General features: G+C 32.7%; 1 protein-coding gene across 11 annotated transcripts in view; it reads left to right on the forward strand.

Annotated features, from left to right (window-relative positions):
* The window catches only part of CCDC88A (coiled-coil domain containing 88A), a 122,505-nt gene that overhangs the window by 64,407 nt on the left and 45,004 nt on the right, over positions 1 to 13,094 (forward strand). For all 11 annotated transcript variants that reach the window (XM_079110175.1, XM_079110179.1, XM_079110180.1 and 8 more), the window contains 3 exons: positions 6,849 to 7,033; positions 10,136 to 10,273; positions 12,022 to 13,092. In XM_079110175.1, coding sequence (XP_078966301.1) covers positions 6,849 to 7,033; positions 10,136 to 10,273; positions 12,022 to 13,092 — 1,394 coding nt within the window. The remainder of the gene's footprint in view (positions 1 to 6,848; positions 7,034 to 10,135; positions 10,274 to 12,021; positions 13,093 to 13,094) is intronic.

The following is a 13,094-nucleotide window of genomic DNA, read 5'->3' on the forward strand; positions in this document are numbered from 1 at the left end:
GGATGGGGGGCAGATGTTAACTACCTTGTGAAGTAGTTGTGAGGATTGTGAACATTAACTTTGTTGATACTTCAAAATCCTTAGAACAGTGCTTACTAAATAGTAGCTATCATTGTTATCATTATATCACAGTTATTTTTGTAACTGATCTTAACTGGAGTTGTATACCAGAATATTTGTTTTAATGTGGTGTAGTAGTTGTTGTCTTCAAATTATATGAGGTTTTTTTTCTATAAAATTAATTGTATATGGAAAAGTGCAAAGGAGGAAATTAAAATCAATAATTGCTTATATTACTTTTACATTTCAGAAAACTTGCTTCAGAACATTTCTGTACACATGTAATTAAACTTCACAAAGTCAACATGTGTATAAAATTCAGATTCCTTTTTTTACTTAACGTTACAACAGACACTCTCCTATGTTGCTAAAAATGTGTTGTAAGCATCCTTTTTAGTACTGCATGATCTAACATGAAGCTTCAGTGACGCACAGTCAGCATTGGAAGTATTAATACATACCATGTTATATCATAATCTTGTTTATTGAAACATCACTACAAATTGTGACTGAGAGTTGGTCTGACTGAAGCATAAACAGTATAAGTAATGAATAGATCAATAATGAGTAAGGAGATGGAATCATTAATTAAGTCTTGTATCACTGCTGAATGAACCATTTAAAGAACTAGCATTAGTCTTTCTCAAGCTCTTTCAGAAGAGTTGGAGAGAAAGCTTACAAATTCATTTTGCAAGGCCAGCATTACCCTAATACTTGAAAACCAGACAAGAACTCTATAGGAAAAGAAAATTGTAGTCCAGTATTCTCAGTGAACTTAAGTGGAAAAATTCTCAACAAAATAATAGTAAACCACATTCAGTGGCATCATTAATCATGATCAAGTGGGATTTAATCTTGTAATACAAGATTGTTTCAACATGTGCAAATCAATAAATGTGATAGACTGCATTAATAGAATAAAGAACTAAAACAATATGATCATCTCGATATGAAAGGTATTTGACAAAAAAATTAAACCTCTTTTTGATAAAAACTCTCAAGGTAGATATAGAAGGAATGTACCTCAACATAGTAAAGGTCATAAGTGACAAGCCTGCGGCCACCTCACAACCTAACCAACATTGTTACCCATAACTGGCATCCTCTAAGGTCAGGAATAAGACAAGGATGGCCATTTTTACTACTTCTATTCAACATAGTATTAGAAGTCCTAACCAGAGCAGTTAGGAGAAAGAAAGAAAAGGGATTCATATCAGAAAGGAAGTTAATTTGTATTTGCAGGTGATGTAATTATTTGTATATAGAAAGTGCTGAAGATTTTACTATAAAACTGTGTGAATTAAGAAATGAATGTAATAAAGTTGTAGAATGCAAAATCAACATAGTAAACTAGTAGCATTTTCATATACTAACAGCAAACTATCCAAAAAATAGAAAGAAATCAAGAAAACAATCCCATTTACAATAGCTACAAAAAAAATCAAATGAAATACTTAAGAAAACCAAGGAAGTAAAAGATTGCTACACTGAAAAATGTTTAAAAATTGATGAAAGAAATAAAAAACACTTAATAAAGATATCCTATATCCATGAATTAGAAGTATATTGTCAAAATCCCCATACTAAGCCAGGTACAGTGGCACACACATTTAGTCCTAGGGACTGGAGTCTGAGGCAGAAGAATCTCCAAGCTCAAGGCCAGCCTCAGCAACTTAGCAACCCTGAGCAATTTAGCTGGCTCAAAATAAAAAATACAAGGGACAGGGGATATAGCTCAGTGTTCAAGTATCCTTGGATTCAGTCCCTCCTAATGGGGGTTGGGGAGATGCCTTTACTACCCAAACCGATCTAGAGATTCAGCATAATCCCTATTAAAATTTCAACAATATTTTTCGCAGAAATAGAAAAAAAATCCTAAACTTCTTTGAAACCATAGAAAATCTTGGATAGAAAGAACAAAGCCAAAGCCATCACACTACCTGATTTCAGAATCTACTACAAAGTTATAGTAAACAAAATAACAAAATTAGCCAGGGCATGATGGCATACACCTTTAATCCTGGCTACTCAAGAGACTGAAGCACGAGGATCGCAAGTTCAATACCAACCTCAGCAATTTAGCAAGACCTTGTCTATAAATAAATAAATAAAACTAGCATAAAAACATGCACATAAATGAATTGAACAGAATGGAACACCCAGAAATAAACCCACACATTTGTGGTCAATAGATTTTTGACAAACGTGCCAGGAACAAGATGATGGGTAAAGGTAAATAAATGGTGTTGGAAAAACTGAACAGACACATACAAAATAATTACACCCTTATTTCAAATCCTAAAATATCAAGTCTAAATGGATTAGAGAATTAGATATAAGACCTAAGAGTGTAAACTACTAGAAGAAAACATAGAGCAAAAGATCCATGACATGGTCTGGACAACAATGATTTTTGGTCAAGATTCCCAAAACACAGCAGCAAAAGCAAAAAATACACTTACAGGATTACATAAACTTTAAAACTTTCTGCACATCAAAGGAAACCATCAATAGAGTGAAGAGCCAGCTTACAGAGTGGGGAGAATATATTTGTAAAACATGACATCTGATAAAGGGTCAATATCCAAAAGATACAAGAAACTCAACTCAATATTAAGGAAACAAATAGCTTGATTTAAAAAATAGGCAAAGGATTTGAATAGACATTTCTCCAAAGAAGACATACAAGTGGCTAACAGGTATATTAAAAAACTCTCAGTGTCACTAACCATCAGGGAAATGTGAATTAAAACCACAGTGAAATATCATCTGAAATCTCTTAGAAGGGCAGTTCATGAAACAAAGGATTCATATGTTGGTAAGGATATGGATGAAAGGGAACACCTGCATTCCAGTTGGTACAACCGTTTTGGAAAACAGTTTGGAGGTTTTTCAAAAAATTAAAACTAGAAATACCAGGTGATCCAGCAGTCCTACTTCTGTGTATCTTCTCAGAGAATATGAAATCAGTGTGTAAAAGATTTCTGCACTCCCATCATAATTGCAGCATTAGTCACAATAGATAATTGTCCATTAGTGGATGAATGGATAAAGAAATTGTGATTGGAACATTATTCAACCTTAAAAAACAAGGAAAATGTCATTTGTGACAACATGAATGAACCTGGAAGACATTAAGTGAAATAATTCAATCACAGAAAGACAGATGCTGCATGATCTAACTTAATACATGGAATCTTGAAAAGTTTTGTGGTTACCAGAGGCTAGGAGATGGGAAGATAGGGGAGAGATTAGACAGAGATGCAACGTTTTCAGTTAGTTAGGATAAGTTCATGAGGTCTGTTGTACATCAGTGTTCACTATAGTAAATAAAAATCCTTAGCATACTGGAAAATTACTAAAAGAGAATTTAAATGTTCTTAGCACATACACAAAAAGTATGTGAGGTAATAAAATATTAGCTTCATTTAACCAAAATGTAGTTAAAACATCATATTGTATACCATAAATACATACAATTTTTGTCAACTAAAACCAAATAACTGTATCAGTAAGTAATTACAGCATGAAAACAACTAAAATTTTTATTAAATGAAAATGTGAATTTAAGATTAATAGAATTTCTGTAATTATTTTTGTTGGTCTTCTTTATAACTGAAGAAAATTGTAAGTGAATTAGTGATGTCCTAGATCAAAAAGTTATAGATGCTTTCAAAATAATGCCTATTAATATTTTCATGTTTTTAATGTGACAAATGAGCTTGTTTTTTTTTCTTGTTAAAATATCTAATCCAGATTGTTTGCCTGGTATGTATGAGGCCCTGGGTTTGATACTCAACACCATGTAAGTGAATAAAATAAAAAAGATCTATTGACAACTAAAAATATATTTAAAAAAAAAAAAAAAAAAAACTAATCCAGAGCTAAGTGTAGTGGAACATGCCTGTAATCTCAGTGACTCAGGAGACTGAGGTGGAAGGATCACAAGTTCAAGGCTAGCCTCAGCAACTTAGTGAGACCCTGTCTCAAAAAATAATAATAATAAAAAGTATAGGGGATATAGCTCAGTGATAAAACATCCCTGGGTTTTGTCCCCAGTGTTAAAAAAAATAAAAAATCAAATCCAGGTTGTACTGACTATAATGCTATACTCAAGAATGATGTATATCTAAATTGTTTTTATGCTGTTTTTAAAAAATTTTTTAGATTTTTTTAATTGTAGATGGACACAATACCTTTTATTTTTGTATTTATTTTTATTTGGTGTTGAGGATCAAACCCAGTGCCTCACACAAGCTAGGCAAGTGCTCTACCACTGTGCTACAACCCCAGCCTCTCCATGCTGTTTTAATATCATTTATAAGATGGAACCAGATTTACAAAAGGCTGATAATAGAAATGGAAATGGGAAAAAAAGTAGGTTTGAGAATAATTTCATCAAGTCTAGGGTATATATACCACTTTTTTTTTTTTCTCTTACCTAAATGAAATAAGTGGTGTATTTTCAAAATTCAATTTTATTGTTTCTTTAGTTGCCAGTTAGAACAATATATCCTGTAAGTTTTCAGTTAAATCATCTTTTTCTTCTTTTTTCCTGATTTTTTATTAGTGCATTATAGTTATACGTATTATTGGGGTTGTTTTGACCTAATCATTACAAGTATGTAATATAGTTTGTTCCACTTCATTCCCCAGTATTTTCCCTTTCCATTTCCTCTTCACTCCTCCTGTTCCTCTTCCTTTACTCTGCTGTTCTTTTGATTGAGTAAATGGATTCCCAATCAAACTAAAACAAAAGAGACTTGGGAAACTAATGGAATTGTGGTATTATCCAGCATACTTTTTTAAAAAGTATTTTTAGTTGTAGAGGACACAATATCTTTATTTTATTTACTTATTATGTCATGCTGAGTATCGAACCCAGTGCCTCACACATGCTAGGCAAGTGTGCTACCCCTGAACCACAACCCCAGCCCTCCAGCAAACTTTTAATAAAGATCAACAACGCAATGAATACAACAAAAGCCAGACATAAAAATTGAGGTTTTCTTTTTTTGAACTATAGGGTTATTTACTGTATGTAATATTTAAGACAATGTAAGAAAATGTATATTTAAGAGGTATATGCTGTGTGAGTATATTTCTTTGCTTTTTACCAAGAAAGTTTTAATAACACAAAATAGACCTGGAAATATTCTACAGTAACTTCAAACATTTCACTTCTTGGAAGTCTAGGATTTTAAAAAAGTTCTACATATCATATTTCACTTGTAATTCCTTTTATATTTTTGAGATGTAGTCTTACTATGTTTTTCAGATTGACCTTGAACTTCTGGGCTAAAGTGATCCTCCTGCCTCAGCCTATCCTAATACTTTCGCATTAGCAAATTAGAGTATTATGGAACCCCCTCCCATCCCAAGTACAGAGGATTTAACCCAGGGATGCTCTGCCACTGAACTATATCCCCAGTCCTTTCTATTTTTTATTTTGAGACAGGGTTTCTCTAAATTGCCCAGGCTGATCTTGAACTTGCAATCCTCTTGTCTTACCTCCAGAGTTGCTCTGATTATAGGTGTGTGCCACCATGCCCAGCCTACTATAGGGTTATTTTAAAAATAATTATTTTGGCTTACTGAAGAGCATTTACAGAAGTAGACACCAGGTTTTCTTATTTCAAAACATGTAAAGCTAAAATCTGCTATAAAGATGCTCTCTTGGCAAAACAGATTTATTCTCTGCTCTTAAGTTTAACATGAATTCTTTTTTTTTTTTTTTTGGTTCTGGGGACTGAATCCAGGGGCACTTAACCATTGAACCACATCCCCAGCCCTTTTTTATGTTTTATTTAGAGACAGGATTTCCCTAAGTTACTTAGGGACTCACTAAATTGCTGAGGCTGACTTTGAACTTGTAATCCTCCTGCTTCAGACTCCTGAGCTGCTGGGATTAGAGGCGGGTGCCACTGTGCCCAGCCTTGAATTTTTAATTTGGAAGAAAATGAACCATGTATACTGTCTTGACTTTCTCCATATCACATTTGGATTCCCCTTTTAATTTTTGAAGGTGTTGCATAAATATGCTTTATATTTCTTATTTGGGTCACACAGTGACCTTGCAAGATTGCCAGGCAGTACCTGTATTTACAAAAGTAACCTAGAATTCATTGAGAGTGAAGTAAATTGGCCATTGTCAAGTGGTTAATTTCTCATGGAACTAGAACTGGTGCTTTCTACTCTTTTTTAGTACCAAGGATGTTTGACTACCCTGGTGTTTAAACAATGTTGTTTAACATTCATCCCCAGTCATTTTTTAAAAAATATATTTTATTTAGAGAAAGGGTGTTGCTGAGTTGCTTAGGGCCTCGCTAAATTGCTGAGGCTGGCTTTGAACAAGTCTTCTGCCCTAGCATTACTGGGATTATAGGCATACACCACTGTGCCTGACTCTTTTTGCTCTTTTAGGGCTAAATTCTGTACATTAAATGTTGCATGTTTTAACTGCCTATGTCTGGATTTGTTTCATTATATATAGCTTATATAACTTAATTTTTATTGATTTTTTTTTTTTTTTTTTTTTTTTTATAAAGTTAAAAACCAAGTTTCCTGGGTTTGGGGCTGTATAGCTCAGTGGTAGAGTGTTGGCCTCACACTTGTGAGGCACTGGGTTCAATCCTCAACACAACATAAAAATAAATACAGAAAAAGATATTGTGTCCATTTATAACTAAAAAACAAACAAAAAAAAGTATCCAATGCATTAACATTCAACATTTTTTATATAAAGTGTAAACATAGTTTTACTAATGGCATATTTTTCAATTTTATAGCACCACAGAAATCCTTGGGCCATGAGGTGAATGAGTTGACATCAAGTAGATTATTAAAGTTAGAAATGGAAAACCAGAGTTTGACAAAAACTGTGGAAGAGCTCCGGAGTACTATGGATTCTGTGGAAGGTAACACCTCCAAATTTCTGAAAATTGAAAAAGAAAATCAAAGACTAAGTAAAAAGGTAAATAAGTTTATTATAATGTTACTATAGATATTAGATATAAGTATCAATAGACAGCATCTTTGACACAACTTAGCACTCCTAAAAAAGGGTTTCTTACTGTATTCCATGACAAAATGTTCTAAGTTCATCTTCTACATTTTTTGTCCCAGACATGGAAATAGCTGTTTCTCTAAAAAGTCTTTTTTTTTTTTTCCAAATGGGAAATGGTATTTAGAGACCATAATTTATCATCATGAAACCTGAATTTTAATTAGGCTTTAGCTGAACAGAAATATTCAATTTTGTAGCAGTTAGACCCATTAATTAATTTTTGTATATAGTTTTGTGCCTCCCCACACACATAATTTTGCATAAATAAAATCCTTTCCTAAAAAGGTTCTATGTGATATTCATCATGATGTCCTGAAACCGTGTTTTGAGACCACTGCCTTAGATTATACAAATATATTCCATGATTTGCTTGCATAATTTTTACTGTTTTAAAATATTTTTGGCGACACATGCCTGTAATCCCAGTGCCTCTCAAGGCTGAGACAAGAGGATTGTGAATTCAGAGACAGCTTCAGCAAAAGTGAGGTGCTAAGCAATTCAGTGAGACCCTGTCTCTAAATAAAAACTCAAAATAACGCTGGGTATGTGGTCAGTGGTTGAGTACCCCTGAGTTCATTCCCTGGTAATGAATGAATGAATGAATGAATGAATAAATAAATAAATAAATTTCTTTTTGTATTGATTGTATTTAGTCTATTGACCAAATAATCTTGATAGCATCTGGCAACTGATATAATATTAAAGTAGAAAATGTCATTTAGAAATTGGAGCAGTTGTATGTTGGTTATCACTGTAATTGAGCCTGTAAGTTATAGTTACATTTTGAACTTAGCTTTGGAATCTAGTAAATTCTTAATGATTCTAGCAAGTTTTGGTCAGTTGATTATATGATAGAAATTTTTTGTAAATTTAATGTTTTGTTTGAATCCCATTTATGTAAACCAACAGATGAGTTTAATTAACTATTATTCGTGTATTTCCATCTATATTGGGAGAACCAGATTAATTAATTAGTAATAACTGTACTTCCTGAACATGTAAATTAATGTTGAATTATTCAGTAAAATCTGACTTGAAGCTAGGTATAGGGGCACATGCCTGTAATCCTAGCTCCTCAGAAGTTTAAGACTAGAGGATTGCAAGTTGAGGCCAGCTTGGGCAACATAGCAACACCCTATCTCAAAATAAAAGTAAAAAGGAATGGAAATGTAGCTTGGTGGTAGAATACTTGCCTAGAATGTGCAAGGGCCTGGGTTTAATTCCAAGCACATAAAATTTTTTTGTGTGTGATTTGATGGTTTTTGAGGTACTACTTAAAAATTATATTCTCTGTGTAGTTATATCCCACTGTTAATAAGCAGAAACATTCAACTTGTTCTAGAGTTCATTATTGGGTTTTTTTAGTTGTAGATGGACACAGTACCTTTATTTATTTATTTTTATGTGGTGCTGAGGATCAAACCCAGTGCCTCACACATGCTAGGCAAGTGCTATACCACTGAGCTATAACCCCAACCCTAGAGTTCACTATTGAAATAAGAATTTAACATTTAAACCTAAAGTGGCATATTTCACGAAGTCTATGTTAGTAAACTTTCTGTTGCTGTGACAAAATGCCTGAGGTAAACAATTTATAAGGAAGAAAAGTTTATTTGGGCTCTGGTTTCAGAAGTTCCAGTTCCTGGTAAGTTGGCTCTATTCCTTTTAGGTCTGTGGCAAGATAGAACAAGGTGGTAGGGAGCACATGGTGGAGCAAAGTTGCTCACCTTATAGCAACTAGGAAGCAAAAAGAGAGGAAGGAACTGGGTTCTCAATTATCCCTTTCAAGGGTACACCCCAAATGACCTAACTTCTTTCTACTAGGCCTACCTTGTAAAGGTTCCACCACCTTCCAGTTGCTCTACAGGTTGGCAGCCAAGCCTATAAGACATGAGACTTTGGGGAACTGTGTAGATACAGGTTGCTGTGCATTTTCTTTTGTTCATTTTTAAAAAGTGTCTGATTTGAATATTTTATATAATAATATCATAGTTTGGAATATTTTAGATTGAAATTGCTATCCCATACTTATTAACCAACAATATTATTTTATCTTTAAAATGTATCAATCAAAATAAATTTAAATCAGCTGGGCATGGTCACCTCCTAGCCATTCAGGAGGCTGAGGCAGAATAATTGAAAAAGTTCAAGGCCAGCCTCAGCAACTTAGCAAAATAAAAATATAAAAAAGACCTGGGATGTACTCAGGAGTAGAGGGACCCTGGGTTCAATCCCCAGTGCGCAAAATAAATAAACCTAAAATAAAAGTGTTTGCTGTAGTTTTGTTCAACCCTTTTTCTCCTTTTCCCCCCTTTTTACTTTGAAGTAATTCCTTCTTGTTTTCTCCTTAAATTTATACCATTTTTCAACTCTTCCTTCATACTTTTTATTTTCTTTTATTTTTGTTTGTTTATTTTCTCAGCACTGGGGGTGAAACCAGGCGCTGTACCACTCAGCTACATTCCCAACCCTTTTTTTTTAAATTATTTTTAAATTTTGAGACAGGGTCTTGTTCAACTGTTGAGGCTAGCCTCAAACTTGCAATCTATCTGCCTCAGCCTTTGGAATAGCTAAGATTGCAGACATACACCACTGCACCCAGCTCCTTCATGCTTTTTATATTCTCTTCCTCTTTGCTCACTGAAATTCCATGACTATAATTAAAATTTTATATTACTAATCCACTTAAGCTAAGAGAATCTTTCAGTAAGATTTGTATAATCCTTACGTAGTGTGTCATTATCATTTATTCAGTTCGATTTGTCTTTGTGTTTAGAAATAGAAATTTGCACTAAAACATGCAGAGGATAAGGAAGATAATCATGTCTGCTTATTTTATAAGCTATTAAAATTAACATGGAATGCAGCTAATTTTATATACTAAATTCTTAAATTTCACCATTTAGATATTGAAATGGTATACTTAAATCAATCATTTTATTTTGTTCTGATATGTTTCTTAATTTGGAAAATATTTAATATGTTATTTTGTGATTTAATTTTCTCTAGGTTGAAATTCTTGAAAATGAGATTATTCAAGAAAAGCAAACTCTTCAGAATTGTCAGAATTTAAGCAAGGATCTAATGAAGGAGAAAGCTCAGCTTGAGAAAACGATTGAAACACTTAGAGAAAATTCAGAGAGACAGGTTCATAAATTTCTTACTTAAGCAATGTGTTTAAAAATATATTAACAAGTTTTAAAGTATATGCAAATGTTTATATAACATTAAAGAGAAGTATTTTAGAATTTTTTAGATTTAAAAATTAACTGTAGTAGCCCCCCCCTTTTCCACAGTTTTATTTCTGCAATTTCAGTTACCCATAGTCAGCCACAGTCCATAAATTTTAAATGGTGTGCCATTAAAAGTAGCATGATAAACTCTTATGCCATTCCTTTTCGACCTGCCTGGGATATGAATCATCCCTTTGTCCAGCATATTCCTGTTATTATGTAGTAGCGCTTCCATTATCAGATCAACTTTCCAGTTGTAGTATCACAGTGCTTAAAAAATTCAGGTAACCCTTATTTTACTTAATAGTGACTCCAGATTGCAAGTGATGGCTACAAATTCAGATATGTCAGAGAAGTTGTTAAGTGGTTCCATTAAATATAAAGGTGAAAGTTTTTGAATTAATAAGGAAAGAAAAAAATACACTGAGATTGCTTAGGTCTACAATAAATTATTATTAATCCCTTATTGGTTAAATGGTTAACAAAACTTTATCTTAGGTATGTGGATATAGGGAAGAAGAGTACACACAGGGCTCAATACTGTGGGTTTTGGGGGTCTTGGAACGTATTCCCCACGGATAAGGAAGGACTACTGTGTAATTCTTCATTTTCTATACCTTGTATTTTAAGAAAGGTGAAAAGAAAACTTAGAATTTTTTAAATTGCCTGTGTGCTTAATAATAATCTAGCATAAAATTTTGCAGTACCTGTGATTTCAAATGTCTGTGGAATAGAACTGCAGATTTTGAAATCTGAGTGGATATGGAGAAATGCAGCTGTACTGTGACCTTATTTAAAGAGGAAGAAGCATGGCAGCCACAAACATCTTGAATACTGTCAAATTTGCTTTTAAGTGTTTATTGGTCATTCTTATTTTTTAGATCTTAGGAAACTGAGAACTATCTTGGCATTTTGAAAGTTTTAGTTTTTACTTGCTTCTTTTATATCATCCAGGCAGTAGTCCTGAGACCACCAATAAAAATTTGCATTTCTTTAGGGCACAGAACAAAAATTGTACAGCTAAGTATGAATCTGTACTTCTACAAGTTTCGTAGTAACATTTAACACACTAAGTTTTGAGACCCATTATATTAGGCTATACTATAAATTGGATGAATTGGTTATCAAAAGTTTCAGGTAATTTTGTTATTTAGGTGTTTACTAATTGGAATTTTTTATTTTTTTAGGAATGAATGTACACATGTACACACATATATAAGCAAACATAATGTGTATGTATTTACTGAGGACCCATTAGGTATAGGCATTGCAAAAATGATTACATGAAAGTAAAACTTCCTGTCTTCAAGGAGGCGTGTTCACATTATTTCATCTATTTTATATCTGAATTTGAAGCATAAACAATCTGAAACAATCTGAAGATTATTTTGATTAATGCATAACTTACTGTATAATGATAAATGCCTGTATCTTAACCATTCATTTAGATTGTCCCTAAAGACATGAACTTTAATAACTTCACAATATATATACATAGCAGTCTTTCCGTAAATATTGTCAGAATTTAAAGTAAGACATAAATTCTGTACTCCTTTGTTTTTTCTCCTGTTCATTTTTAGAAGGTAAAAATTATGTAATTGAGAATATTTGCATTTTTGCTCATTATAGTTTAAATTTTTCTTTTGTATTTTTAAAAATTAGGTTAAAATATTGGAACAGGAAAATGAACATCTGAATCAAACAGTGTCTTCCTTGAGGCAGCGCTCCCAGATAAGTGCTGAAGCAAGGGTGAAGGATGTAGAAAAAGAAAATAAAATTCTCCACGAATCTATCAAAGAAACAAGTAGCAAGTTAAGCAAGATTGAATTTGAAAAAAGGCAAATTAGGAAAGAATTGGAACATTATAAAGAAAAAGGAGAACGAGCTGAAGAACTTGAAAATGAGTTGCATCATCTTGAAAAAGAAAATGAATTGTTACAGAAAAAAATAACTAATTTAAAAATTACTTGTGAAAAAATTGAAGCCTTAGAACATGAAAATTCAGAACTAGAAAGAGAAAACAGAAAATTAAAAAAAACATTGGATAGTTTTAAAAATCTTACTTTCCAGTTAGAATCCCTAGAAAAAGAGAATTCCCAACTTGATGAGGAAAACTTAGAACTTCGAAGGAATGTGGAATCTTTAAAGTGTGCTAGCATGAAAATGGCTCAGCTACAATTAGAAAACAAAGAACTGGAAAGTGAAAAAGAGCAACTTAAGAAGAGTTTGGAGCTCATGAAGGCATCTTTCAAGAAAACAGAACGCTTGGAAGTTAGTTACCAGGGATTAGATACAGAAAATCAGCGGTTACAGAAAGCTCTAGAAAATAGCAATAAAAAAATTCAACAGTTAGAAAGTGAACTACAAGAGTTAGAGATGGAAAATCAAACATTACAAAAAAACCTAGAGGAATTGAAAATATCTAGCAAAAGACTAGAACAACTGGAGAAAGAAAATAAATCATTAGAGCAAGAGACATCTCAATTAGAAAAAGATAAAAAACAATTGGAGAAGGAAAATAAAAGACTCCGTCAACAAGCAGAAATAAAAGATACCACGTTAGAAGAAAACAATGTGAGGATTGGAAATTTGGAAAAAGAAAACAAAACCTTATTCAAAGAAATTGGTATATATAAAGAGTCTTGTATTCGTCTAAAAGAATTAGAGAAAGAAAACAAGGAGCTTGTGAAAAGAGCAACTATTGATATAAAAACTTTGGTTACATTACGTGAGGT

The sequence above is a fragment of the Sciurus vulgaris genome, assembly GCF_902686455.1.
Source record: "Sciurus vulgaris genome assembly, chromosome: 14".
NCBI classification, from domain to species: domain Eukaryota; kingdom Metazoa; phylum Chordata; class Mammalia; order Rodentia; family Sciuridae; genus Sciurus; species Sciurus vulgaris.